Source organism: Meleagris gallopavo, chromosome 28, assembly GCF_000146605.3.
Source record: "Meleagris gallopavo isolate NT-WF06-2002-E0010 breed Aviagen turkey brand Nicholas breeding stock chromosome 28, Turkey_5.1, whole genome shotgun sequence".
NCBI lineage: Eukaryota > Metazoa > Chordata > Aves > Galliformes > Phasianidae > Meleagris > Meleagris gallopavo.
Genome location: NC_015038.2, coordinates 691,461 through 718,256, shown reverse-complemented (window position 1 = coordinate 718,256; position 26,796 = coordinate 691,461). Strand labels below are relative to the sequence as shown.

Here is a 26,796-nt window from a genome sequence, read left to right as displayed (position 1 = left end):
CGCGATGCGGCCTGCTTCCCCCGGCGGGAGCGGAGGGGACCCGGGCCGGGCGGAGGCCTTTCCCCGCCCCCTGCGGTCTACGAGCGGCTATAGTTACCGGCGAGCAGGGACTTTACCGAACCCCAGGGACCGCGGCCGCCGCTCTATCTCCCCGCTCCGCTGGGGCCGCCGCTCGGGCCGTCGCCTTTCCCCTACTGCCAGCCTCAAATATGGCGTCCGACATACGGGTACCTCGGCACCCCCGTAACCAAGATGGCGGCCGACGCGGCTTCACTTACATCCGCTTCCGCCCGCTGGAGCGAGCGGCAACGGAGCTGTGCGCAGGCGCAGAATGAGCGCGGCCCCGCCCACCGCGGCCTCGCGCCGGAAGTGGGCGGGGGGGCTGTCACTTCCGCCAGGGGCCGCCCCCTTTTCCGGTGTGGTGCGGTGGGTTTTGCTGCCTTAACGCCAGGCGAGCTGTTTAAGTCTTTGGTATCAAAGTTATAAACATTCACACAAATATTTGTGTCTGTGTCTTCAGTACTGTCATCTACACGTGTAAAATCCCAAAGGGGGCTCGCACAAACGCATCCTCTTCCAACATACAGAGGCTCAGCACCGGGTCAGCTCTCCCTTGACGTTTAATGGGCGTTGGGCGACGCTGAGGCGCGGTGGCAGGGAGAGAGGGGTTGAGTTCCCCCGTAGCTGAGCGCCCTCCTGCCTCGCTGCCATTTCTGGAAACGTCCAGAAGAGGACAATGTTCTCTTGCTTTCAAATTCCTCCCATAACAAAAACTACCGAAATGTGAAGAAAGGGAGGAGGGGGAAGAGGAAAACAATTCAGTTATTTTAATTGATTGATTCCGTTGGAAAGAAATGCAGGAGGGGAAAAAAGAAAAAAAGAAAAAAAAAAAACAAGACACAACAACACACACAATTAGACTTTTCCCCTGGGGGGAAGCAGCAGGCAGCCGCAGGGCAAACCAAGAGGGCACGAGGCAAGAGATCAGAAAGCAGCCACTGGTCAGCAGCGGGGCTCCTTTATTATCTCACAGGGATGGATGGCTGATACAGCTGTGGTAACACCGGCAGGACTAAAGCTTTGCCCAGAGCTGACCGCGGGTGGCAGGTGGTGGTGGGTTGTGATGGGGAGAATGGATCTGGGAGATCCCTGAGCTGTGGGGAGACAATTCAGGACCATTCACAGTGGTCTGCGTCCTCCTGACATTGCCATCCCACAAAGCTGATTTCTGTTCCCTCCTATTTGAGCTGTCCTCACAAAGGGAGGGACAAGCACAGCCCCCACATGGGCTCTTCTATGGAGGTCTTCTTCAGCGTGCTCCTGAAGTAAGAGCATGTTACAGGGTGAGATTTGGGGGCAGGGAATGAGCCAGACCCCATCCCCACCATTCCCAATGGAATCTGGCAGCTCTGGGCGAAGGTGCGAAGGTGGAGAGCTCTGTGAGTGTGGGGAGGCCCATATGCCCCCAGGCAACCTGGCCAGGTGACTACAGGCAAAGCACGAGGGTTTCTTGGGGGAGGTGTTTGGATTTGGCTGCTTTGGGGGTCAGAGACCCATTGTTGGGTTGAAAGAGCAGTAGCATTTCCAGCCCGGGGTGTTGGCTGAAGGAGCAGGCACTGCCCAGCAGCAAGGCTCCCAGCACAGAAACCACTCGACATCAGCAGCCCCCACGAGTCCACTGCTCATAACCCATCTCCTCTGCCTTTGCAGCTGGTGGTGTTAAGGGCACACAAGCCCACTTCCAGAGCTCTGCGGGCCCGCAGGGACCCGGGTTTACCACCACCTATGGGTGACCGCGTCGTTGCAGCTGGCTGCTTCCACGTGTCTCTGCTGCAGAGCACTGCCTTGTGTGTACTAAGCTGTCCTTAGGGCTGGGTTTTGCTGCCGATGAGGAGGAGGGTCTCCCTGAGCCGGTGGGCTCCCTCCCACACAGCCCCTAGCAGGGAAACGCGGTCCCCTCCCGTGGCAGCCCGGAGCGCCTGGAGCTGTCGGAGCCCCTTCCAAGACCTCGGCAACGGGCAGCGGATGTGGGGGGGTGGGGGTAGACGGGTCGTGCTGGTGCTGGAGGTGGAGCAGCCCGCTGGCACCTTGCTGGCCGCCCAGCCGGGGCCGGCTCTCCGCGCTGTGGGCACGGCTGCTCCGAGCTCTATACGTGAGAGATGTAGGGCGGGGGGGGGGCCGGAGGCGGCCCGGGGGCTGCGGGCGGTCGGCTCCCCGCTCTCTGGAGCCGTCAGTACCGCGCTGTCACTGAGGCAGGGGCAGAGCTCGGAGCAGCCCCGCTCCCTCCCCCCGGCGCCCATCCTTTGCTGGCAGGGCACGAGCGTCGTGGGGGGGAAGCGGTAGCTGTCGAGGATGGGATGTGCTCCCAGGGAATCGGGCGTCTCGAATATGTGGTCGATGTCAGAGAAGCTGACCAGAGCCTGCGTGGAGTCGTAGGAGCTTTTCTCCGTGTCGTCGAGCCCGCAGGGTTGGGGGCAGCCGCCCCTGTCCCGGCCCTTCTGCCGCAGCAGGCGGAGGTCATCCCTGCAGTGGGGGTTGAAGAGCAGGTAGAGCACGGGGTTCAGGCAGGCGGGCAGGGGCAGGACCACCAGGAGGACGGATTTGATGACCTCCGGGGTGATGAGGAAGAGGTTGAGCGTGGAAGAGAAGGTGAGGAAGGCCACCGGGCAGTAAAGGAGGCAGTTGGTGAAGATCAGCCAGGCCACGTGCTTGACCATGGCGCAGTCCCAGACAGCGCCGCACTCGCCCTTCAGCAGGCTGCAGTACAGTCGGATGTAGGTGCCTGTGACCACCAGGAAGCAGAGCACGTTCGTCATCGCCAAGGCCACGGTGAAGCCCAGGGTGGCGGGTTTCCCACCCGGGATGGGGTACGGGAGGCACAGCGGGGATGCTCCGTACTCCCCGATGGAGAAGAGAGGCAGAACTGCGGCCACGGAGGACAGCAAGAGGCAGCCGAGCGCTGCGGCCTTCACCTTGCCAAGGGAGGGTGCCTTCCTGCAGCCCCGCGCGCAGGAGACCGAAACGCTGCACTGCACTGCAGCCAATGTCAGCAGGAAGATGGCGGCTTCGGAGGAGAACATGGCCAGGAAGCCGGTCACCCTGCAGCCCGTGCCACTCTCCCACCTGGCGCCGAACTGTGCGAAGTGGCCGTAGGTCAGGGCGTCAACGAGGGCCAGCATGCTGCAGGAAACGCCGCTCAGCGTGTTGGCTCCGGCTATGGAGCCGATGACAAACTTAACTGGAGAGAGGTAGCTGGGAGAGGCGAAGACGGCCAGGACCACCAGCCCGTTGCAGAGCACCGAGACCAGAACGATGACCCAGACGCCCAGGCGAATGATCCAGCTCTCAAACAAGTGGTCGCAAGGCTTGAAGGGGCCTGAAAGAAACCAAACCCAAAGTTAAAACCCCAAACCAGTGCTTTGCTCCGGTGCTGCTGCTCAGCGCGGTGGCCCCAGCTCCTCAGGACAGAGGAGAGGGCAGATCCCGGCACTGTCACCCCGTGACTCTGTGCATGGCAAAGTCCTTTTGCTCTCTTGTCCCACCCCTGCCCTATGCTGAATCCTCTTCAGGCTCTGAAGTCAAGGGGGACTTCTTTCAGAGGAGCTCATGGCCATAATGCCCCACATTTCTGTGGGTTTCCAGCCCCATCGGTGCTCCTGGGCTCAGCCTGCGTTTGGGCTCCTCTGCCAGGAGCTGCTCTTCCCCCCACACCCCAGGGATCACAGAGTTGTGAAGAGGGGATGCAAGAGAGATGGCAGCATGCTGCATCCCTCTGCACTGCCAGCTCTGCCCTAAACCCACAGCTTTGGCTGAGCTGTGTTTTATTGTGTTGGCATGAATGACCTCCATGCAGAAGGGACGGCCAGGATGGGATGAAGTGTTAGGGAGGGAGGGAGCAGGCAAGGAGAAAGAAGGAGGGAGCTGCGGTGTCAGGGAGGGGATCGAAAGACCTGAGCAAAGAGAATGTGGGAGGATGTCAGGAGAGAGAATGATGGAGGATTGAGGTGGAGAAAGGAGGGAATGAGAGACGGGAGTCGTGCAGGGGTGAAAAGGGGACAGATAGTGGGTGCTCTTTGCCAAAGGAGAAAGGAGAGAGGAGACAGTGAAATGGGAGAGTTGCTTTTGGGAAGGATTTGGATTTCATGGGAGATGAAGGAGAAGGTTTTGTCATGCAATAGTCTGGAGTGGCTAGGAGACAGCACAGGCTGCTTCAAGTGCCAGAGCCTGACTACAGGACGATGGGTGGGTGATGGAGGGGTGATACTGCTGATATCCGGACTGGGACACCACGCTTTTGTCCTCTCCCCATCAGAGGGCAGCTCCCTCCAAGTGGGAGAAAGAAGCTGCCCATCTCACAGAGCCCAGCTCGAGAGCCTCACTCTCAGGTGGGCCAGGATCTCAGATGTGGTTTCCACATGAGATGCTGCAGGAAGGGTTGTGGGGGCCTGAGAGTTTAGCGATGCTCAAAGGAGTGCAGATATGTTCAGAGGGAAGGTTTTCCCTGCCTGCTCACCGGGGCTGGGCGTGCACTGGATAGAGGGGTGCAGCTTTGAGTCCTCAAGGTCCAGCTGGAGCTCATCTGCCTCGAGGTCATCTGCAAGAAAGCAACAGAGAAGCAGTGCTTGAAGAAGAATGAGCAGGGCCAGCAGGGCCAGAAGCTTTTCCCAGCGCCTGCCCTCCTCTTAGACCTTCCCAGCATGAGCTGATGGGAGGCAACCCAACCACTTTTATGGCTCTTCGGGGTCTCTTCCAACCCAGCCATCCCATAGGTCTGTGATTCTATCATATCCCAAGCAGCAAAAGTTTTGGAGTTATTTTCTTCTAATGAGGTCATTTTCTTGTAGGGAAGGAATGTTTGGGGACTTTTTTCCTCCTGTTACAAGATTCATCTAACACAGCTAAATCCCACTGCTGACCATCAGAAAAGAAGAGCTGAAACACAAATAGATTAAGTAAAGCAGTAATATCTCAACAGCTTCATCATCAAAAATAGCCCACGTGTTACTGAACGGAAAGGAGGAAGGATGTTCGTGTTCACTCCACATTTGCAGTGCTGTGGTTTGATATTTCAGGCAAACCCAGTGCTTTAACATCCGAAAATGTGAGCCTTTATGAGCTGCTAAGAGACTCATCTGGCACAGCCTGCGAGCACTCGCTGTTCCCCTCCAGTCTCATGTGGAATCCATGGGACTGAGGCTGGCTGGGCACCGCGGGAGGGGCTGGGTTGGTGTTTTGGCAGAGGATCCTCAGGGTCATCAAAGAGCCCCAGACCGGGCGGCAGCAGGAGCAGGATGGGGGCAGGGCAGATGGCAGCAGCAACGGACACAGACCCGGGCAGTGCAGATGGCCTCTGTGTTTATGTGAGCGTATAAACAAACACAGCCTCCCAGCTGCGTCCTGAAACTCGATTTCCACTCTCCAGCAGTTACAGAAGAGGGAAAGGAACTCATGCTTTGCTTTGTGTCATTCTGAGGTTCCTTTGCAATGGGATCACACAGGGCTGTACTGAGTCTGCGTGCCAGCAGTGTGCTTTGTGCTCCCCTCATAGCAGCAGGATCCAGAGGTTAATGCAGAAGTACATTTTGAAGAACAGAAAAATCAACTGCAGAACAGAAAGTGCTGCTCAGCTTCACCTGTGTGCCCTGCATGGGTCTGTATTCCCCACGCACTTCCTTCTCTTTCCACCTCCCAGGCGGGGTGCCCACACAGTCCACACTCCACTCCTGTGAGCTCACTGTCTCCACCTCAGGGTCCGCCCTCTGTGTGTCCCAGTGATAACAGCAGACATCCTTCCAGAGGCTCTGCGCTGCCCAAAGTGTCCAAGCCCGAGTCCCACCTTGCTGCCAGCAGAGTGAAATGAGCAACGTCTGTGCCTCTGAGGAGCACTGGATCTTTCTCTTAGAATGTGAATGAAGGTTTAGAAGTGCCTGATCCACTTTTCCTCCCACGCACTGACATCACTCAAAGCCCATTCACAGCAGAGCTGGAGGAGGATCCCTCTGCCTGCTCCGAGGCGGCTGGCAGCATCCGACCTGCAAGCCTGGGCTGACACCCAAACTGCCAGCATGACGGTGCTGCAGAGCATCATCCCGCTCAGCCTACTTACAGTGGTTGTCTGTGTGACCTGGGAAGAGCTCCAGGGCCCTCCTGTGGGGATCTTCATCCTCAGGGCTCTCGCCTTCTGCCTCCCACTGGTTGGATGCTCTGAAGAACCCACTGCAGCTTCCATAGGCGCAGCACTGGTAGGCGTAAGGTACCTCGAGGACTCTGCAGAGGGAGAAAAGGGAACTTGTATGTGACTCTGGCTCCCTACTGCTGCACACTTTGTGCTGAATTTTCATGCATCAGAAGCCAATCTGTCATCCAGTGGTCACATTGCAGCACAACTTTGGTTCCCTGAAAGGGACTCCGCGTGGGACAGAGTGCAGGCCCACATCACCCCACACTGATGGGCTCCTTCAGTGCTCCCAGTACAAATTGAACCCAGCCCAGAGGCAGGAGTGGGGTGAGTGGAGGAATGCCCCAGAGGAGCCCTGAGCTGCTCCACACTTCCCAGATGTGTGTGTGGGTTTGGGGAGGGGGGCTGCTCTGGGAGCGCAGCGCTGCCTTCCCATGGATGCCTGTAAAACGTGAGGTGTGTTGGCAGCAGGTGGAGCATCCTCAATCTGTTGGCCTGGAAAGCACGGGATAAACCATGAAAGTGGGAGGCTGACTGATAGAAACAAGTAGAGACTACACAGAGAGCAGGAAGGAAAAGAGCGGATGGGGCCTGAGATGCAGGCAGTACCTTAGTTTGGGAAAGCTGTCCTCGGCAAAGGGCTCAGAGAGTGCTGGGTTGCCCTGCAGCTTCAGGTGGGTCAGGCTGCCCAATCCACCCAGCGGCAGCACTGCCAGCCGGTTGTCTGACAGATCCCTGTGGGAGGAAAGCAGAGAGCTGGAGTGCACCCGGGAGCTGTGCCGGCTGTCTCATGCTTTCTGCCTGAAATGCAGTGCTGCAGTGGGGCTGGGCGCTGCCTGGGCTCAGGATCCGCTGGAGCTGATGGATGGGGGCTGCAGGCCATGGGGGCAGTGATGGGTTAATGTGTGTGCTGGGAGCTCTGTGTGACTTTTGACACCAGTAGGAAGCACTGTGACTCGGTCTGCTCCCACCGGCACCATGCAGGCACTGCCTGCCAGGCAGCACAGGGCACTGCAAAACAAACGTCAAACGAACATCAAACGAACATCACCGCCACTTACAGCTTGGTGAGCGAGCGCAGCGTCACGAAGGCGTCGGGGTGAATGAAATGGATGTCATTGCAGCTCAGGTCTCTGCAAGGGAAGGATACTGAGATGGGAGCAGAACCGGAGAGCGAGCGGAGGGAAGGACAGGACAGCCTGACCGGCAGCGCGGGGCGGCCGTCCCCACTGCAGAGCTTACATGGAGCGCAGGGCTGTCAGCTGCACAAAGGTGTCCGCTCTGATTTCGTGGATTCTGTTGTGCTGGAGACCACTGGAAAAGCAGAAACTGGTCTGAGGACCAGCTGAAGGCAGCGTGCACACCTCACAGCAGCAGGCTGGCACAGGGCAAGCCATGCGAGTCTGGGAAACTTCTTTTATTTCATGGGGCAAAAATGCAGGGGCAAGGCGCTCTTATCCCGCACGTCTGCATCCCCAGCAGTGAGCGCAGTGCTCAGCCCTCCCAGCACCAGCAGCTCAGTGCTGGGCTGCTCTGCCCACCAATGTGACCCCTTTGCCCTGAGCTCTGTACTCACAGCTCCTCCAGCCGCTGGCACCGGTGGAAGCTGGGCAGGTCTTCGATTTTGTTGTGTGACAGCTCTCTGTGGGGGAGAGACCAGCACAGAACGTCAGGGAGAGAAGAAATGAAGGGCGAGCGCCTCTCTTTGGCGCCAGGTGTGCAGCCCTGATAGCGGTGCAATTAATGTCAGTAAATGAGTGGGGAAAGAGGAACAAGGAGCAAGGTGGGGTGTCCTCGTAAAAGCTGGCTCACAAGGAGGGGCAGGCATTGACAACATGAAGGTTTACAGCCTGGTAACTTGCAAACATCGACACAGCACATGGGGCCCTGCAGCCCCGACCGTCCCAAAGGCAGCGGGCACATTTTGGTGGCATCGAGTTGGCTCAGATGTCTAAAGCTGAGAGATCTTCCCTGCAGGGACAGCTGGAGCCAAAACACTACGATCTGCTAAGTTATAAATGGTGTTCTTTTATTTTTGTGTTTTTCTCATTTCCAACTTCTGTGATCCAGAATTCACTCTTGTTGCTTTCCTGGAAGAGGCTTGTTTTCATTTCCAGCTCGCGTGTGTAAAGACTGATGAGAGGCAAACCTTCTTCTTGCCCTCAGGCTGCAAACTTGTATAAATCTGGCTCATGACTCACTTCCTGAAGATGTCACTGACTGCAGACAAGGTTGGGGACCTCGGGATCAGAGGGGTGTGCTCCTGAGCTGGCACAGTGGGTGCCAGGTTAAAGACAAACCATCCTCTCCCTCTCAGCATCACTCCAAGCCTTGCTGAGCTGATAGGGCATGCAGAAATCAAGGCAGTGCCTGAGAAGAAGGCGTGTTCACAACAGATACAGAACCGTGAGGTGGTGTTCCACTCCCTGAGCCGGACAAGAGGAAAGCCCAGGTTCTGATGGTGCTTTTCTGAAGAGCAGACAGGACAGAGAAATGCACATTACTCACAGGACGCGCAGGCTGGGCAGCTGCTGGCACACGGCTCTGGGGAGGAGGTGGATGCCTGCGTGGGTCAACGTCCTGGGGGGAAAGGAGAGGGGAGAGGTGGTGTCGGTGGGACTGGAGCAAAGACTCTGCTACCTGCAAGCCCAGCTACCCACCCCAGGAAGAGGCAGGAGAGACAACATATGTGAGATAATGAGATACCCAGAAAGAACCAAAAACTGCCTTGGAAACGGGCACTGCTGCTGGGCCTGGTAAAGGTGAATGCAAGAAACTCAGACACTGCTGGGTACTGAACTCAGTGGTGTCCTCGGCTGTGTTGGGGCAGCTGGCTGCACACCCTGCTGTCCCAGTTCCCCACCACCCAGACTGGTGATTTCTCCGGAGCCACCGCTGCCTCAGAATCCCATGTGTGGGGCAGTGGGGTGCCCCGATCCCGGCAGCAAGGCACAGCCAGGGCTGGGCAGGCACTCACTGTGCCCCCACTGTAGCACTGCTCGCAGACCGTGCCCCACAGAGACCCACGGGGCTGCAGACATTGCGTCCTGCTGCTGCCTGCTCCCCTGGGCATGCAGCCCCCAGCCCGATGTGGCAAACACAGCAGAGGTTCCCATCACAGCACCGTGCTGCACTGCACGGCGCTGGTCCTGGGGCGGGCAGACAGGCACTGATCCCAACAGACCGCAGCCAAAGGCTCATTCCTTCACAGATGCAGAAGGAAAAGAAGAAAATAATCCAAAAAAAAAAAGAAAACAACCCCAAAAGATCAGAGCATGCTCAACAGTACCGAGAGCAACTCACGGAGAAGAAAGCCGCTTTCAGGAGCCACAGGGATGAAACGAAGCAGAGAGGTTTGTGCCCAGGAGGGGCAGAGCTGCACAGCACTGTGAGAGTTGTCCTGGACCGCCTTGAAGAGGGCAGAGCACAAATAGTGGGGTAAAAGGGAGAGATTTGCCACTCACAAAACTTCTAGGCTGGTGGTGCCTTTTAGGTCTGGGAATTCTCTGATGTCCGTTGCACCGTTGAGAGACCTGCAAGGAGAAGAGGCAGAACTGAGCGGGTCAGGAGCAGCTGCCTGAGGGCCCAGGCTGCCCCTCACCCCAAATGTGGTGATGGGAGGCCCAGACCCAGAGGTGCTGCTCCCATCTGTGTGCCACTGCTGCTGGGCAGTGGGCAGCGTCTCCCATGGCACCGATGCACTGCGCTGGGGATGAGTGTTGCTCTGCAGGGAGGCTTGGCAAGCTCAGACCTCCTCCAACCACTGACACTCTGGGCAGGATTTCTACCCAAATTGTGTCATTAAAAAAGAAAAAAAGTGATTTCCATTGGGAATTCGAGAAGGGCATCCCAGCCACACCTCCCAAGCCTGGGCATCCGTTGCGGAAGGATGCATTCAGAGGAAGGATGTTAACAGTCTGTGTGTGTTCCTGCAGTGACAGCTGGCTGTGGCTTGTGAGGAGCAGTTCTGAGGTCACCTCTGCCCCAATCTCCAGCAGGGCTGCTGATGGTGGGTGTGGAGCTGCTGCTGTGGTGCCCGGCACTCAGTGGTGGCCCTGAGCACCATGTGAGCACCATGCAAAGGAAGCACTGGCACCTCTGGCTGCTCAGCTAAGTTAATAACTGGGGCAGGCCAGAAGAGTGGACCATGGCCTCCTGTTGGCACGAGGCCTCTGGGAAACAGGACATGGAGAAGGACGCGGAGGTGTCCTGCTCGTGAGGCTCGGGCCTGGGCTGTGTATCTGAGGACCTGCCTGGGGAACTTACAGAGTGTGTAGCTTTGGCAAGTACTGGAAGGCAGACTGTCCAACAAACTGGATGGGGTTGTCATAAAAATGGCTGCAAAGGAAATGGGCAACTGGTTAGATCTTGCTGTGTATGCAGGAGAAGGTGCAGTTACAGGTAAGAGCCTGGGGCAGTAGGCATTAACATTGGTTAAACTGAGGTCTCCACTCCTGCTGCTCTAAAAGGATCCTTTAGTATTCTGTTGAACCAGGCAGGCTGCAATGAGGCAAAGCCCTCCACTGATCCTTCCACGGTGCAACGCCTTGCATGTGGCCATAGCTCTGATCTCACAAACCCACAGCATCTCTCCCACCTGTCGCACTCAATGGAGAGAAGTGGGGACGTGCGTGTGCCAGATGTGTCCCACCCCCACATCACTCCGTGGGGAGATGGGGGGAGGCTGCTTTATTTTGACCGGGGCAGGGACTGTTTTCACCCAGCTGACTGCTCTGCTGGGATTTCTAAACATGAGGCAGATGTCACCCAGGGCTTAGGAAATCCCCTTACACACAGCATGGCCTCGCGTTTCCCATTCCTTCACCACTGTCAGCCTTGATGGCTGCAGCAGAGTTCAGCTGAGGGTAAAGGAGAACCCATGGCAGAGAACTGGAGGCGTAGCTGGGAAGGAGATAATTTCAGCTTCCATTAACCTCCATACAACAAATGTCAAATTGCGGTCATGCTGACAACTGTCAGAAATCCCAACCAAAGATGTAAGGAAATGCCTCTTTCTGGGGGATGTAAAGATTTAGGAAACACCGTTTAATTTTCTTACATTGTTTGGAGAAGGGGATTCCCAACAAATGCATTCTCTGGGATGGCTTTGATGTTGTTGTTATGAAAACCACTGTTGGGAGAAAGAAACATCTTGATATTAATGCATTAGAAGGGCTTGGAGGTGCTTGCTTTCCTCAACACTTCTGGAGGCAGAGGGCCTTTAGATGTACATAAAATAGGGGGTGAAGGCTCAGTCCTGCCTGCAGCATCAGCTCAGCAAGTGGACAAAGTCTTCTCTCAGGACTGAGGATCCCTACCAGCTGCCCTTGGCCCTATCTTGGGTCTTCTACCCTTGTGGGTGTCAACTCGGGTGATTTTGAGGGGATGAAGTACTGGATGTGTGTAGTGGGAAGAGTGGGTGAAAGAAAAGAAGGGCTCGAGCTGAGTGCCCTCCCAGTGAAAGCATGGGCAGTATTTGATAGGTCACTCTCCAACAGGGAACCCTTCTGAAAAAGAATAAATAGGAAATCTCACAGCTCCTGCAGTCGGCCCAGCGTCCGAATGGCCCCTGGGAATTCCAGCAGCTCGTTGTAATTGAGATCCCTGAAAGACAGAGAGGAGAACAGTCATCAGTGTTGCTGGAGGAACCCAGTGGAGTGCACCTGTGCTTTTAAGGCATGGAAACTTGGTCGTCAAGCGTGGCAGAAAGGCTTTTCCTACCGTGCCCACCCAGCCACTGCCTGGACACTGACTCTCAGATGTTCCTGCTGCAGGAATGTTCCCTATGAGGAGCACTGTTGGGTGAAGGCCAGTCCAAACCACAGCTGCTGCCATCTGCATTCCTTCCCCACCAGCCTCTTGGTGCCCAGAGCTGGGCCACGCTGCTGCCTTGTGTCCCCAGAGCCCAATTCCCCTCTCCCAGGGTCTCTCCCCGAGGCACTGGGGCTGGGAGCCATTTATCTTGGTTATGAAGAACAAGAAACATGAGAACAGTGTCAGCTCAGCCCATGGAAGGGCTCTCTCTAATTGTCGAGAGGAGCAGAGACCTGCAGAGCAGGGGACAGCTTCCTTGGTGCTTCTCGTAGGGGAGCTGGAGCTCCCAGCTCTGGGACGTGCTGGGACCACTACGAGGAACGTCTCTGAGAAGGTCCAGGTCTTCTTCTGATGGCTGAGGTGAACCTCACATTGAAACCATGAGCCAAAGGTGGAAGTGATGGGGAAGAGGTGTGGACAGTTCTGGAGGTTAAGTTTAATTTGCAGTATAATAATTAAAATGGAAGATGTGTAATACAGGTGGTCATAATGACAAGTGCAGTTTATTACCCTGACTTGGCAACCAGGAGTCCTAAGGGCAGCTCCAGCCAACACGGACCCCTCTGGCTCCTTCTGGACAGCCCAGACCCCGAGGGCTGAAAACTGACTGCTTCCTCCCTGCATGAAACTCACTGAGTTTTAAGTGGGAGATACTCTGGAACATGAGGGTAATTACGGGCTCCTGGATATTACTGTATAATTACACTTAATGGGCCTTGAAGTAATTACCACGTAACCTGGATTGTGGTTTACAGAACAGAAATAACCACCCATTCACACAGCAGTGAGTTGCTGCCCGATTTCCTTGTAATCCTCATCCCTGGGCCCAGGCACAGTAATTCCATTCTGATCTCCTTCCCCCCCAAGACCTTCTCCTTTGCCCACATCCCCGTATGGCGGTCACTCTGCGTCCCTGCTTTGGTGCTGCCATGGTAAATCTGCAGCGATACCCGACGTGCCCGCAAAGCCGCCAGGTGGGAAGCATTGCCAACAGAGACAGAACTCACATCACCTGTGATTCACGAACAGAGGAGCTGTTGGATCTGCACCCAATGCTACTGACTGGGGTAATTCAGCGCTGCGGGACTTGCGCCCGTCTTTCTCTAGAAATGCACTTCCTTTCCAGGCCGGGTCTCTTCCAGGCAGGCTGCTCTTTCATCAGCAGATGAACATTCTGTTTGTACCTCGATGTGTGTGCAAGTACGCACAGGACCCGTCCTTCCTGAGCGAGCACACACCGCTCCCAGCTGGCAGCGTCCCCGCGCCTCCCCCGCCGCGCTCGGCGCACACAAAGAGCGCTGTGTTCAGCAGATCCCTCTGGGGAAGAAAAGCCACCGCCGGCTCTGGCGTGTGTTGGGCTTGTTGGGAAGTGGAAGTGCACCCAGGTGCTGTCACGCTGCTGCAGCCTGGCCGCCAGCAACGCCGCCGTGCCCAGGAGGAGAGGCGATGCGCCCACGCTCGCTCCTGCCGGTGCTTCCTGGTTTTTGGCGTAGTGAGGTTCCCTCCCGGGAAATAAACCCATCTGTCCTCATTACCACCTCCCTGAGCGCTGCCCCAGCTCTGGGCGCAGCCCTGCCTCCGGCACTGCAGTGCCACATGTGGGGAGCCCGTCTGGCTGGGTGCTGGGTGAGGCGGGCACTGCGCTGCTCCTGGCCTCAGCCCTTCCCAGCAGAGGGGCAGCTCTCCCCGAGCCCCAAGCCCAGGGCAGCACCCGAGGGTGGCTTCTCTGTCTCTTCCTTTTCCTTCCCGGAGCTCCAGCCTGGCCCTGGTTCAGGCGGTGGCCCAGAAATGGTCCCCAGCCATCACGCTGGGCAGCGGCGGTGAGGAGCTCCACAGGAATCGGATATTTCTGCTCATTTTAGGGAAGTTCAGTCCTCGGTTCCTTCTGCTGACATCTGAGCCTCTTTCTGGGGGGTGTGTGGATATGGAAAATGGATGTGCTGCAGGAAACTCCTTCAAGTGTCCACTCCCTCTCCATGCCTTATCTGAGCTGCTTTGCAGTGCTTTGCTGGTGCCAACACTTTGCTGATCCCAACGTTTCTCTGGTCCTGGTGCTTCGCTGTTCCCAACCCCACCATCAGGTCCTTCCCCCAGCATCCAGCTTTGGGATGACGTGGCTGCAGAAGGCCCAACCTGCCACCAGGTGACACCGTCCCCACTGACTGCAGCAGCCCGGGGGCAGGGGTGGCCGCGGGGGGCTCTCAGGGCTGCCCGGGGGTCTCGCGGCTGAGGGGTGGTGCGTCTGGGACAGCAGAGCCAACGCCAGCACTGCTGGACTGGAGAACACCAACACCCCGCGGACATCTTCGCCCCAAAACAATAGGAGAACTTCATGAAACCTCAAGTGGGAAGAAGTGCCAAACGGCACAAGGAAGGGAGCTTTGCCCACCATCAAAGGCCTTTGGAAGCAAAGTCACCCAGCCCACAAGTCCTACAGAAACCGACTGTGAAAGAACTGCTTTCCTCAGCTGTGCTCCACGTTACAATGAAAACCTCTCAGAGGGCTCAGCTCGAGCACAGCGGAGTGGCTGACTTCACACTGCTGTTATTTCTAGTGAGCCTGCAGCTCTGTATGAGGAAAATCTTAACCAGCCTTGTCTATGTAGAAATGAAAGCAAACTGACATCAAAGGCGCAGCTATTTTGGGCTGTAAGTGCTGGGCTGATTTGGAGCCGACAGCACACGGCGCTATTAATACCTCCAATAGGGCCAGAAAGAGAGAAGGAGGGGAAAGAGTCTCAGGTCAATTTTCTGCCTGCTAGGGGCTGTTAGTGGTTCCACGCAAGAAGACAGACAAGAAAAAAACCAATTATGCAGTACTATAAATTCTTGCATAAGCCACAAAACACCGCAAATTTGCAGCTAATAAACCTGAAGATGCACACAATTAGGAGCAGGAGGCAGCACAGTGCTGGCTGTTTGTGTCCCAAAGCGGTGCTGCATCCCCTCCTGTCCTGCACTGCCAGCTCTCCAGTACCACTGCTGCAGTGGGAGAGATTTAACTGGGGCTCAGAAGCTGTGCTGAGCCCAGCCGACCCGCTGCATTCCTCCATGGCACTGAACCGAGCTGCTCGCCAAAACACAGCGCTGCCAGGAGCAGCCATTGGTGCCACGCTTCTCTCGTGTCACAGCAGCACAAACCCCAGATGGAGACTTCTGAGAGGAGTGTGCACCGGGCAGAGAGCTGCCCTATGGTGGGATTCATCCACGGGAGCAAACATGGCCCACAGGTGCCCATTTTAGCAGGAAACAAGGAGCAGCCAGGATGCGATGGCAGAGCTGTGGGTGATGCTGGCGCCCCATTTCTTCCAGAAGGGCAGTGAGCTCCAGACAGGGCTGTGTGCTGGCAGCCCGGCCCAGAAGCACCGAACCCCTCACGCCGTGCTCACATCCCGCAGGGCTCACAGGGCGCAGCAGAGGACCGGTCTGTATCTCCACATTGCATGCCTGCAGCTGTCCTGGAGCTCTGTTCTCCATTAAAAAACGCAGCAGTGCCCGGAATGCGTCTCTTCCACGCAGCACTGCTGTCTGCTCTCTAACTGAGGAAGGTACTGAATTAAATGTGTTTTCAATTCCGTGTGATTTATTTAACAAGGTCGAAACAAGGCTTTGAGAGCGGGATCTCCTGGGGGGTCCCGGGAGCGCGGCGCTGCCACGCACGAAGCACTGAGGAGAGACAAAGGGAGCGGAGCGCAGAGCCGGGCCGGGGGAGAGCCGGCGGCGGGACGCGAGCGATAACGGCGGGGCCGAAGGGTCGGGAAGGAGGAGGAGGAGAGCGGCCGCGCTTTGCCAGCGGGGGGAGCGGTGGGGCGGGCAGAGCCGCCGGGTACAGCGGGGTGCTGCTGAGCTGACCGGCAGGAAGGACACGGGGACCCCCAGACCCCCGGGCACAAACCTGCGCCCCCCGCGGCACGTTGGTGTTGGAAGAGAGGAACGGGACGGGGAGCGGAGCTTCTGGGTACTGGGAGCGATTTCTTCTCTGCAGTGATGCGTTGGCACGGGCTGCACAACAGGGGGTGGTCGCCGTCCCGGGGGGGTCCAGAGCAGCAGAAGGGGATGAGCCTTACAGCACAGCCATAAGCTGGTGAAACGCAGTGACTGGGCTGGCTCCGCTCACTGCTTGATTTCTTTCTTATAATCTCCCCAGACGTCGCGTCTCTGCACGGGGACACAGTCAGGTGAAGCTCCGAGCCCCGTGGGAAGGTGGGGGTTCAGAGCCTGAGCTGCAGCCTGAGGCACCGCGGGCTCCTGTGCTCAGGAGAGGAGCAGCAGACTGGAGCTGGCAGCCCGTGGGGGCCATCGCTGTGCACACAGGCAGCACTGAGTGCTTCTGGACTTCGCCCGGGTGGAAAAGTCACCTTCCATGCGATGATTGAAGCAGGTGATGCACTTTGCAGCCCTGTTCTTGGACCAGGGGCAGAACCACACAGCTCTGAGCTGTGGCCCCTATTCCCAAAACCCTTTTCTCCATCCCCTGCCTCCTTGGGCAGCCAGCAGAGCATTCGTGGGGGGGGGAAGATGTTGGCAAAGTCAAATCCCACCGGAAGAGCAAGGCAGAGTGTTTTCCAGAACAACACTTTTGCCCTAAAAGGGTTAAACAGCCCTCATACGAACGGTGGTGGAGATATTTCCCATTTCCTTCCTTCTGCCTTCAGCTCCTCAGGTGTACGTAATATTAGTGCTTTCTTTTCTCCTTCCATAGAAAACGCAGCTCTCAGAGGAGGCTCCAGCTCTGCTCTCCATTTACAGCCTCGGCTAATTACCCAGATAATGGGGCAGTGTGCTGTGAAAGCTGTGGTCAGGCTTTTCGTGTGAGGCAAGGTTAGGCACATTGACTGCCCGCAGCAGAGGGTTTGGGATCCGGCCCTCCTGGGAGATGGTTTTAATTTATTAGCGCTATTAAAAAAAAAAAAAATACAAAAGCTTTTTAAATGAATGAAGATTTGCTCCTTCCAAGCGGTTTGTATGACGAAGGGGGGAGCTGGCAGGGATGGGGACGGGGAGGTCTTCTATGGTTCTGTGACGCTGTGTCATCTGCAGAAGGTGGAAGGAGGCCGTGGTCACCCAGTTCAGGCAGCTGGCAGCTGGCAGCACGGTTCGTCCATGGTGGGCTTTCCCCCACAGCCCTGTCGGGTGCTGTTTCTCCAAGAGCTTCGCCAGAATTTGCTAAAATAGACATTTTCCTGTCCAGCTGAATATGAAGAGAAACATTTCCCTTCGGTTTCTGCATCTAAAGCTTTGCAGGCTTTTCTTCACTCCCCCCAAAACGATTCATTCCACTCAAGTTCTACAGCTCTTCAACCATTGTGCCTGGATTATAGTCAGCACTTGGCCACAAACACTCATTTTAGGAAGCCCGGAGATGTTTCTGTCTTCACCAGCTCTTCCCCTCCTGCAGCCTTCCAGGAGGTGACGCCCACGGGGTGAGAGCACAGCTCTGCCAGCACCAGCCAAGAAAATGTGCTAAGTGCTGTCAACAGAATGTAATCATAACCTGAATTAAAGGATACGTGCAGGAGGCTGCAGCAGTCCCCACACGCACGGGAGCTGCGGCGCTGGCAGCTCTGCTGGTGCAGCCACCACGCATGGACAGTTCTGCTGTGGGTGAATGGGTGCTGAGTCACGGAGGGACAACAGGTTCCCCAGAGAGCACCGGCTCTGTGTGAGGCTGGGAATCGGAGCTCAGGGCTAAGAGCCATCTCTCTCTTTTCCTAAGGTGCTCCATCGGCTCTGTTGGATCAGGAGGGCTCACCCACAGCACTGCCCTGCAGCTGCGGGCGGCTCGAGGAGGATGTGGAATAGTCACAAGCTCAGGCTGGGGCCATGAGAGCCTGAGTGGAGCGATCCTCCAGCAGAGCCCCGTTCCCAAAGGGCGAACCCCCCCTGCTCAGCAGGGCCAGGAGCCGCAGGGTAGGGGCAGTGGGGTGCCATCAGCCCCGTGGCTGCAGGGTAAGGCAGACTGCTCCACTGCTGCGTGTTTCCTGGGCTGCAGCTCTGGGTGCTGCCAGGTGACATGAGAGCATCTCAGAGAGAGATGCTGCACAGATCCCCACGAACACAACCAGCCCTGTGCTGAATCCAACCCCTCATTTTGGCAGCGTCTGCTGTTCTGTAGGCTTTGGGACTGCGTGTGAGTGGTGAGGAGCTGGGGACGCACTGAGCAAGCGCTGCACCGAGGGCAGATTTGTTTCCTGAGCTCAGAGCCCCCCACCCTCCTGCAGACCCCTCTGCAGCAGCAGCGTGGCTCGCACAGGAGCAGGCAGAAATCCGGGTCTGTCCTGCCCCATTCTTGGCAAAGAGGAAACATGCAGTGGGAGCTGACGCAGAGACATCAACCCCTTCTGGGGGCAGCGCTGGAGGCAGCCCAGGCCTTATTGGAACGTGGGGGAGCTCAGAGGGACCCACGGCCACACACCGCTCCCCAGCACCAGGCAGGGCAGAGCACACCGGGGAGGAACAGAGGGGAAAAGGCGACTCACAGCGTCTCCAGGTTGTGCAGCCCATCAAAGCCATTCGCCCCCAGGCGCTGGATGCGGTTGTTGTGAAGGTGCCTGCGGACAGAACAGAGGTGTTCACTGCAGATGTGAGATGAACTTTTCCTGCCAACCTGAGCCGTGGCCCAGCCTGCAAGCTGAGGTGGACTGTGCTGAGGTGAGGGGTGCTGTAAGGTGCTCTCTCCCATCTCGTGGGACACACGCGAGGTGCAGTAGTGCTCATGGAGCAGCCCCTATTCTCCCAGAAAGTCCAGGCATTTCCTAAGACCTTAAATTTGGGTGAAAACGCTTAAACTGAATCCTCAAGAAACACTCTGCATCTGACCCTGCAGAGCTAATATTGGACCCAACCCTACCAAAGCTGTGTGGCTTCATGGGCACTGGGTGCTACCGAAGGGCAGAGCAAGACTCCTCAGAGCCTTAATAGCAGCAAGAAGGCTTTGAGTTCCAAATCATCCTGTTAATCACAGTTTATTATTGTTCCTTAAAAAAAAAATAAAGAAAGAAAAAAAAAAGAAAATCCTTCCAGTCCTGGATTAGTTCCTGATTGCAATGAAAGTTATGGAAACACAGAACCATAGAATTGCTCAGATTGGAAAAGACCTTAAAGATCTTCAAGAAGACCTTAAAGATCATCAAGCATGAGACAACTCTGCTGCCCAGCCTGCACTTCAGGCAGCCCACCTCAAGCACATTGGGGAGGTCCTGCCCTGCATGCAGAAGTGCCCACCACAGAGGTGAGATCCTCCAGGGCAGGGCACTTCTGTTCTGATCGCCATCAGGGTGGGCTTCCCCACCAGTTCAGGTTCTCCTTCAACACACAGCCCCATGTGGTTCATCTGCTGCTGCCTTGGGGTCCCCCTCCCACACCCAGAGCTGCACCAGCCTTAGTCCAACACCTCCTTCCAAGAGCCCGCAGGAGGCTGCACACTGGCAGGTGAATCAATGACTTTTTTCATTATTTGCTGCTTGATCTCAATCTGTCTCAGCTTGAAAAATCTCTCGCTCCACCTGGCTTCAAGTGGGAACCGTTTGGCTGAGCGCACACAGCTCCCACTGCCAAATTCTTGGGGTAAAACAGGAGGGAGCTGGGAGGCTCCAGGGCAGCATGGCTCAGAAAGCAGCCCAAGATGGATGCGAGCTGTGGGGACGTGCAAACATTCAGAGAAAGGGGAAAGGAAGGGAGAGAAGTGTGATGAAATGCGTTTGCTCCTCTGGGGCTGAATCTTGCAGGAGGAATTCTCTTTGTCACAAGAGAAGAAGTTCAGGTCCAAATGGTTTCCTCTATCAGATTTTACGAGCTCGCCGCAGATCGTGTTGTCCTCACTTCATTTGGCACCGCCGGAGCAGGATGGTGCCAGTCGTTTGGGTCCCTTTGCACACTGGACATGGCACTTGGCAAACGGGGGTTTTGGATCTGGAGCCTCTCACCCTCATCGCAGGAACCCGCAGCTCAGTGTGAGGAGGGAGGAAATGCTGAGCACTGGGGAAGAAGTGAGAGCCCTGGGGCTGTGCTGGGGTGGCACAAAAAGCCCGTCCTGTCCGGGCTGGGGCATGGGAGCAGCTCAGTCTGACTGCTGCTATCCGTCAGGCAAGGAGAGAGAACAGAAAAACCATCACCTGCTGTGTTTATATTTGGCTCTGATGGGCTTTGCTTGGAGGCAGAGTAATGGAAGTCATCCGAAGGGTGATCTTTGTTGGTGAGAAAATTAAGAGCAATCGAAAAAGGGAGTTATAAGAAAAATTGTTGTCCAAGCTCAAGTCTGGAGTCATTATCCAACCACATGGCAATAATAGAAACAAGCCAGTCTGAACGCAATATAAACTGGAAAGGTAAACACTTGAAAAGACATTCTTTTCTTCCATCCTGCCCTTTTTTTTCCTCCAATGGTAAACACATTTTAACAAGTGGAATTGCAACATCTCTAATGTTTGTCAATTTGAGCTCAGCCCACACAGCGTTATATTCTGCCCTGTAAATTACAGCTGGTGTGATGGCAGATAGAGATGTTTGGTTCTGGGCTATAAACAACCATCTCACGATGCACAAACATGAGAAGTCTGTGAACCTCTCCTGTTGGATTTGGGATTCACTCTGTCCTTAGCAAAGCCAGCAAGCACTGAGGTCCGTGCGTCTCCATGTGCAGGACTGCAGCACAGGACAGGGTGGCTGTGGACAATCACCCATGGAAGTGGCTTTGCTCAGGAAGGAGTAAGGCAGCCATTGCTTTCTGTTGGTTGGCATATCCTCTAGCTGGGATTTCCAGCATCTTCACAGCTCCTCTGCTGTGTCTGCAGAGCCCAAATTGCTCTGCAGTGCCTCATGGGACGGCAGTGCCTCATCCTGCTCGGCCCCTTGGTTGGTGAGACGAGAAGCACTCCAAGAAGAGTAGCTGATGTGCTTCAGGAAGGTGTTTCCCTGCATCAACAAGAGGGCATGGAAGGGATGTTCCACCTGGGCAGTGCGGCGGTGAAAGCAGCTCCAGAAGGTTCTGTGTATTTCTGGTACCCACTCTGTTAAATGGATGATGATAACTTGGAATGGGCACAGAGAAGAGCAATGGGGATCCAAGGGATGGAGAGTTAGAGAACTCAGTCTGTTCTGCTTATTAAAAATAAGATCAGGGTAATGAGCGTAGCAGAATGTATAGGATCCCCCCTGGTCAGAAAATGGGTACTGAAATAGTTCTGTGATTTAGCAGAGAAAAGAATAATAAGACGTCTGAAGTCGAAGCCAAAGAAAATTCAAATGGGAAATGTGAGCTTTTTCTTTTTCTTTCTGCTAACACAAGGGTGATTAACCACTGGAACAAACTACAAAGAGAAGTGGTGATTCTCCATTGCTTTCATTCCTAATGACTTCATGTTTTCATCTTAGGGGAAAAAAACGACAAATGCAAACAGTCTCCATCAGTTGTTTGCACTGTGTGATTTCGTACAAGGTTGAATCTGACTTGATGTGAGTTTTCCCACTGCTCAGCTATTGCCACGATGAATTCCTCACTCTGTTGACTCTGTCCTTTTTCTCCATTTGGCTATGGGTGAATAGAGAAATCGAAATCATAAATGGTGCAAATTCCCATTGATTATTGCCAGTAGTGCAGGACAAGCATTAGACTTGTCGGGCAGAGACAAGAGAGCTTGATCAGAAGTGACGCTGTCAGCATTGGAGCACTATTCATTTCTTCCTCAAGTGCTGAAGAAGGAAACTCACTTTTCCCAAGGCAGCAAACTCAGTCCTCATGAGAAAAGGCACTTCTGCAAATTAAAAAGGTCCCACGAACGAGGCCCAGTGTTCCAGGCAGAGCAGTTCTTGGTAATGAATTGCACGTGCCCAGCCCTGCCCACCGGCACTGAGCTTCCCAGGCAGAGGCTCATCGCCCCTGCACAGGTGGGACGGCACTGCTGAGGTCCATCCTGGCACCACATCCTGGATCCTGATCCACTGCACTCAGCTCTGTTGGAGCTCCTCGACGGAGGTGTAACTGATCAGCTGAGAGCGAAGCCCTGAATGCGTTTGGATGCTCTGATGTTGGTCCTTTGGGTCAGTGCAGAAGCGCAGGGTCGCCATCTGCATTTCTCCCAAAGGCGTTGAGGTGCGTGGAGGAGCAGCAGCACATCTGTGCCCCAGGACGGGCCGTGCCCATAACATCCATCACATCGAGCAGGAGATTCCTCCCCGCTCCGCCACAGCCGCTCTCGGCTCTCCTCCCCAGGTGCACAGAGAGGCGGTGCTGCCCCGTCCCTGCAGCCCCCCGAGGGCAGGGCTGTGAGCACTGCTGGGGCTGGGGACCAGATGGCCTCCGAGGGCCCCTTCCAACTCAAACCGTTCTGCCATCACTGCGCACATTCAGCCCCTTGCACAGTGTGCGCATCGTTTGCATCCCGGTAGGGAAAATCGTTTGCATCCCGGTAGGGAAAATCTCCTTGCAAACCCCACTGCCTTCCTCAGCCGGCGACTGGGAGCGCGTGCTCAGCTGGGTGGGGAAACACCCCCAGATGAAGAGCGGGAAGCACAAGAACAACGCCGGGTTGTTTGCACTGCTGCCAGCGGGGGTCTGCATGGCAGCATGGGAGAGATTTACGGGGGCAGTTCTGCCAAGCACTTTGTGAGCCCACAAAAATTCCACGCCGTGTCCCAAGCGCCCGGCAGGACCACACATCTGCTCCTTCCCAATTGCCTGGGGTGGGACGTTATTCTCTCCCTCACGACCTCACGGTCAGTGGCTTTTGTTTCCTGGGCTTGCCTGTTTAATTAAGGAGTTGCTTCTCACTCAGAGTATGGGATAAGCAAGAATGAGAGCAGCACGCTTTGGAGACTGAAATAACAACCCAAATGTCAGCTGAGCCTCCGTGCTAGCTCTTAATGCTGAGCGAAGTGGTTGCACTGAGGGTCATGGGATGTCCTGGTAGAACGGGCGCTGCTGTGGGTAGCGACGACTTATTTGACATTTCTTAAGTTGCACCCAGCACTTCTCTTAAGTAAGCCTTTATGATTTGCCTAAACAACCGAAGTTGACGTTAATGAAGCTCTGAGCTGTGCTTTGTCTGGGCTCTCTCTGTGACAGATGTGCCAGCACACACTCTGCATTCTGACAGTGAAATAGTTGCCACACTTTCCCCAGGCACCGCATGCTGAGGTTTCTTCACACCCCGATATCAACGTGCACATCACCCAACTGACAGCATTTCATGTAGATACAGGAGCTCCAAATTAATTGGCAATCACTCCTGAGCTTATTAATCAACACCCAAAAATTAATGACTAGCTAATTTGCACATGTAAACTTCCTTTAAGCGTTAGATAATTCCCAGGGCTCTGCCGATGGACGGGATGCACCTCCTGGCACAACAGCACTGGTTTCTGCCTGCTGTGCCCCATGGAGGTGATGGACCCACCTGGACCCACCTGGACCCTCCTGGACCCACCTGGACCCACGCAGCAGCAGTGCGCACTGCAGGGCTGGGATGGAGCCCAGCACAGACAGCAGGAGCGTGTCGCAGCCACGTGTGAGGTGTGGACAAGGTGTTGAGTTCAGCCCAGTAGTTCAGAGTCAGATTTGCTCAAAGTTTTCATAGAAATCAGAGGCATTTTACTGTTTTCTTTTTTCTTGGTTTTTTTTTTTTTTTTTTTTTTCCCCAGCAGAAAAAGATCTGCTCTTTGTTTCCAGATACTGATCAATTTTTCTTTAAGGCAAACCGTGTTTTTTGGAAGGTGACGGGGAGCTTCTTGGCTGCCCCACTTGGGAAACGGTGTAAAAAAAAGAACTGAAGTGGCATTTGGCATCAAACAGAGTGGGCTATGAGGCTGCCGTGAGCCAATCCCACAGCAAGAGGAGCGCTGCACGGCCACAACACCTTGACCTGACGGGAGGGATAACAAATGGAGAAAGCTTACAGCACCACGAGGCTGCTGAGGTTCTGGAAGGCGAAATCGGGGATGTGCCAGATCTGGTTGAGCGCCAGCGTCATGGCCTGCAGAGCCGGGAGGCGGTTCAGAGCCCGGACCGGGATCTCCGTCAGCGCGTTGTCGTCCAGCCAGAGGTGCCGCAGGGACTGCAGCCCCTCAAAGCTCTCCTCGGGCACCACGGAGATGAGGTTGGCATCCAGGCGTCTGGGTGGGAAACAAACAGGAGGGGAGGAGTGAGGGGTGGGTCCAGCACCGCTCGAAGCACCCGCAGCGCTACGCAAAGGGAGCTTTGGTGCCGAGGCGGGACGGATGGATGGCCAGGGAGATCGGGTGGGAAGAGCGCAGGGTGCAGGGTCCTGCCTGCCAAGGGTGAGCCCCTCCTGACGGCCACGAGGCGCTGCCGTGGATGGAAGCAAGACGGATGGACTGGTTCCTTGCCCACGGACACAGCAGGCGGGCATGGCAGCTCTCCAGCCGCACTCACGGTGGAGCATCATAGCCATGCTGCCCAGGGCCAGGCTTGCTGTGAGTCCTCCTGACCCCGCAGAGCTCTGCCCTGCTCACAGCCACAGGGTGCACAGCAAACCAAGCAAAGCGGGAAGAGCTCCATTCAAGAGGAAAATGCTTTGCCTGAAGAGGCACCCTGAAGTGAGCAGCACCCTGTGAGACCCGAGCAGTCGGCACTGCCTGCAGAACGGGGGGCAGGAAACACCAGGAGCGAATCAGACCGCCAGTCACAGCACAGGAATTGATCCTGTGAGCTCCATGTTGCACAAGTCCAGGCCTTTCATTCTCCTTGATTCACCAATTGTCCTTTTTTTTCCTTTTTAAATTATGGAATCCTTAAGGCAATTGAAAAGCAGAGATTTAATTTGGTTAGAATCTGTAATTTTTAAGACTTGTTTTTGTTCCAAAACAAAGAGAGAAGCCAAAAGATATTAAGCTCATTATGGGAAAAAAAAAGTTGAAGAAATAGGTTTGGGAATCATCTCCATAAACATCTCTTATTTCAACAGCAGCGAGGTGGATAAAATGCGTTATCTGTAGATTTCGAAATCAAAATGTAAGAGGAAAACATTTCAGATTTGGACAGACTACCAGGAACCAATTGCACCAACGGGGAGAAAACTCAGATTTCACCCATGGCTGACAGAGCCCATCGTGTTCCTCCAAATCATCTGAAGGATCTCTGAATTCAGACACGCAGCAGGAAGGCGCTGCGCCTCTTATCGAAGCGCGAGGGAAGGCAGGGAGCAGCACTGCCTGGCACAGCCTCGGATCCATGGACATCATAGCAAGAACGTGGTTTAGAAGTTCATCTTTTTGGCTATTGAAAGTAACATTTTTGACAAAAGCTGAGCAATTCAGAACTCACTTCCTAGAACCCCAGCTAAAGGGGTTCTAGAACAGCTCATTCTATTTCCCAGTGCAGGTTTTTCCCTCAGCTCTCTTGGTTGGGAGGGGGAGCTGCAGATGAGAAGACATCACACCCAGAGCTCAGTGTGGTTGCTACAGGGTTTGCACTTTTGCTCAGAACACCAACATGAGAGTGAATGTTTTCACCTTGAAGAGGAAGAGCACGTTGCACATCCTGCCTCAGTTTACCCCATATCACCCAGTTCAGCCCCACTCATCTTCCCACAAATTCAAAGAACAAAGAGAAGGAAAGGAAACCCTGCAGCATCTCGGGGTGAGATTAAAGAGCCTATTTGAAAGTTTTCATCAAAATGTTTTGGGACAAACAAGAACTTTTTAACCAAAATTAAAACTCGTGTGGGAAATGTTAATCTTTGCTTGATTTTTCCATTCCTTCTTCAGCATAAGAATTCTGTTAGTTGTTGGCACCACCGTTCGTTTCTCAGAAATAAAAAGTACTGCTTACTTAATCCCTATATGTTTACCGAAAATTGTTTTAAAGTGAATACTCTCTTTCAAGTTTAATTAATTAAAGAGCAGACAATGAAAATATCTGCTGAGAAGAGTTATAATATTTCAAAACCAAATTAAGCTTTCAGAAATGGAGACGCTGAAAGAGAGCCAAGGGCTGATACCTTGGCATGAAGTCCAAGATGGGTTCATAACAGTTTAAAATCGGTTTACGTTGGTCTGAGATGAGTTGATGGTGGTCCGGGACGGTTTAAGATGGGTTTGTGATGGTCCAAGATGGGTTCATAATGGGTTATGGTGGTCCAGGATGGGTTCGTGGATTCAGGGTTCCCCCAGTATTTCTGAGCTCTCCATCCTGCTTTGGCCATGAGCTCCTATGTGAAGGCAAGGAGCAATCCAGGGGAATTTGGCCCCAGAGTGATGGTGCCCCAGGTGTTAGAGGAGCTGTTAACGAGGCCAGATTTCCTCACAGCTGTTCAGCATATGCTCAGTAAAGGCACTTTCTCACATGCATGGTCCTGTAGGTCTCAGAGCGGTGCCAGTGAAGTAGGATGGGTCCTTGGTGGATTTTTTTGAGGTGCTCAGAGGTATGGAGGTGGATCCCTACGGTAAGTAGGGTGATGAGTGAGCTTCATCTGTAAGTGCTCCTGCATGGAGCATGCTGCAGCCAGGCTCTGCTCCATGCCCTGTTATTGCTGCCACTGGGAGGATCCTTCTGAAGGTCAGAAGGAGCCCCACATCTTCTGCCTCTTCACCTCCACTACGGTGGCTACGGTGTGGGTGCTGAGCTGGCTGCTGTCCCTGGGAGATGCTGTCTGCCTCCCTCGTTTGCTCCAGCCACGTAATTGTTGCCTCAATCTGCTCCAGGGCGTTCAAGTCAGGCCTCAGCCAGACTGAAAGGGAGCATCAATAAGCTGGACATCCCTTCAGATATCACAGCCTGCTGGGACCACAGCCCAGCCCTGCGTGGAGCCAGAGGAGGAAAACAAAGCAGGGAAGGGTCCATGTAAAGG

General features: G+C 55.0%; 1 protein-coding gene across 1 annotated transcript in view; it reads right to left on the bottom strand.

The window, feature by feature from the left end:
- Positions 1 to 518: 518 nt before the first annotated feature.
- Positions 519 to 26,796, bottom strand: part of LGR6 (leucine rich repeat containing G protein-coupled receptor 6) — a 52,366-nt gene continuing 26,088 nt past the window's right edge. The window contains exons 5-18 of the mRNA XM_010724072.3: positions 23,885 to 24,100; positions 18,472 to 18,543; positions 11,714 to 11,782; positions 11,238 to 11,309; positions 10,445 to 10,516; positions 9,643 to 9,711; positions 8,687 to 8,758; positions 7,755 to 7,820; positions 7,421 to 7,492; positions 7,240 to 7,311; positions 6,788 to 6,913; positions 6,107 to 6,267; positions 4,514 to 4,594; positions 519 to 3,376 (exon numbers count right to left, since the gene is read on the bottom strand). Of these exons, the coding sequence (XP_010722374.2) occupies positions 1,866 to 3,376; positions 4,514 to 4,594; positions 6,107 to 6,267; positions 6,788 to 6,913; positions 7,240 to 7,311; positions 7,421 to 7,492; positions 7,755 to 7,820; positions 8,687 to 8,758; positions 9,643 to 9,711; positions 10,445 to 10,516; positions 11,238 to 11,309; positions 11,714 to 11,782; positions 18,472 to 18,543; positions 23,885 to 24,100 (2,731 nt within the window). The 3' untranslated portion in view covers positions 519 to 1,865. The remainder of the gene's footprint in view (positions 3,377 to 4,513; positions 4,595 to 6,106; positions 6,268 to 6,787; positions 6,914 to 7,239; positions 7,312 to 7,420; positions 7,493 to 7,754; positions 7,821 to 8,686; positions 8,759 to 9,642; positions 9,712 to 10,444; positions 10,517 to 11,237; positions 11,310 to 11,713; positions 11,783 to 18,471; positions 18,544 to 23,884; positions 24,101 to 26,796) is intronic.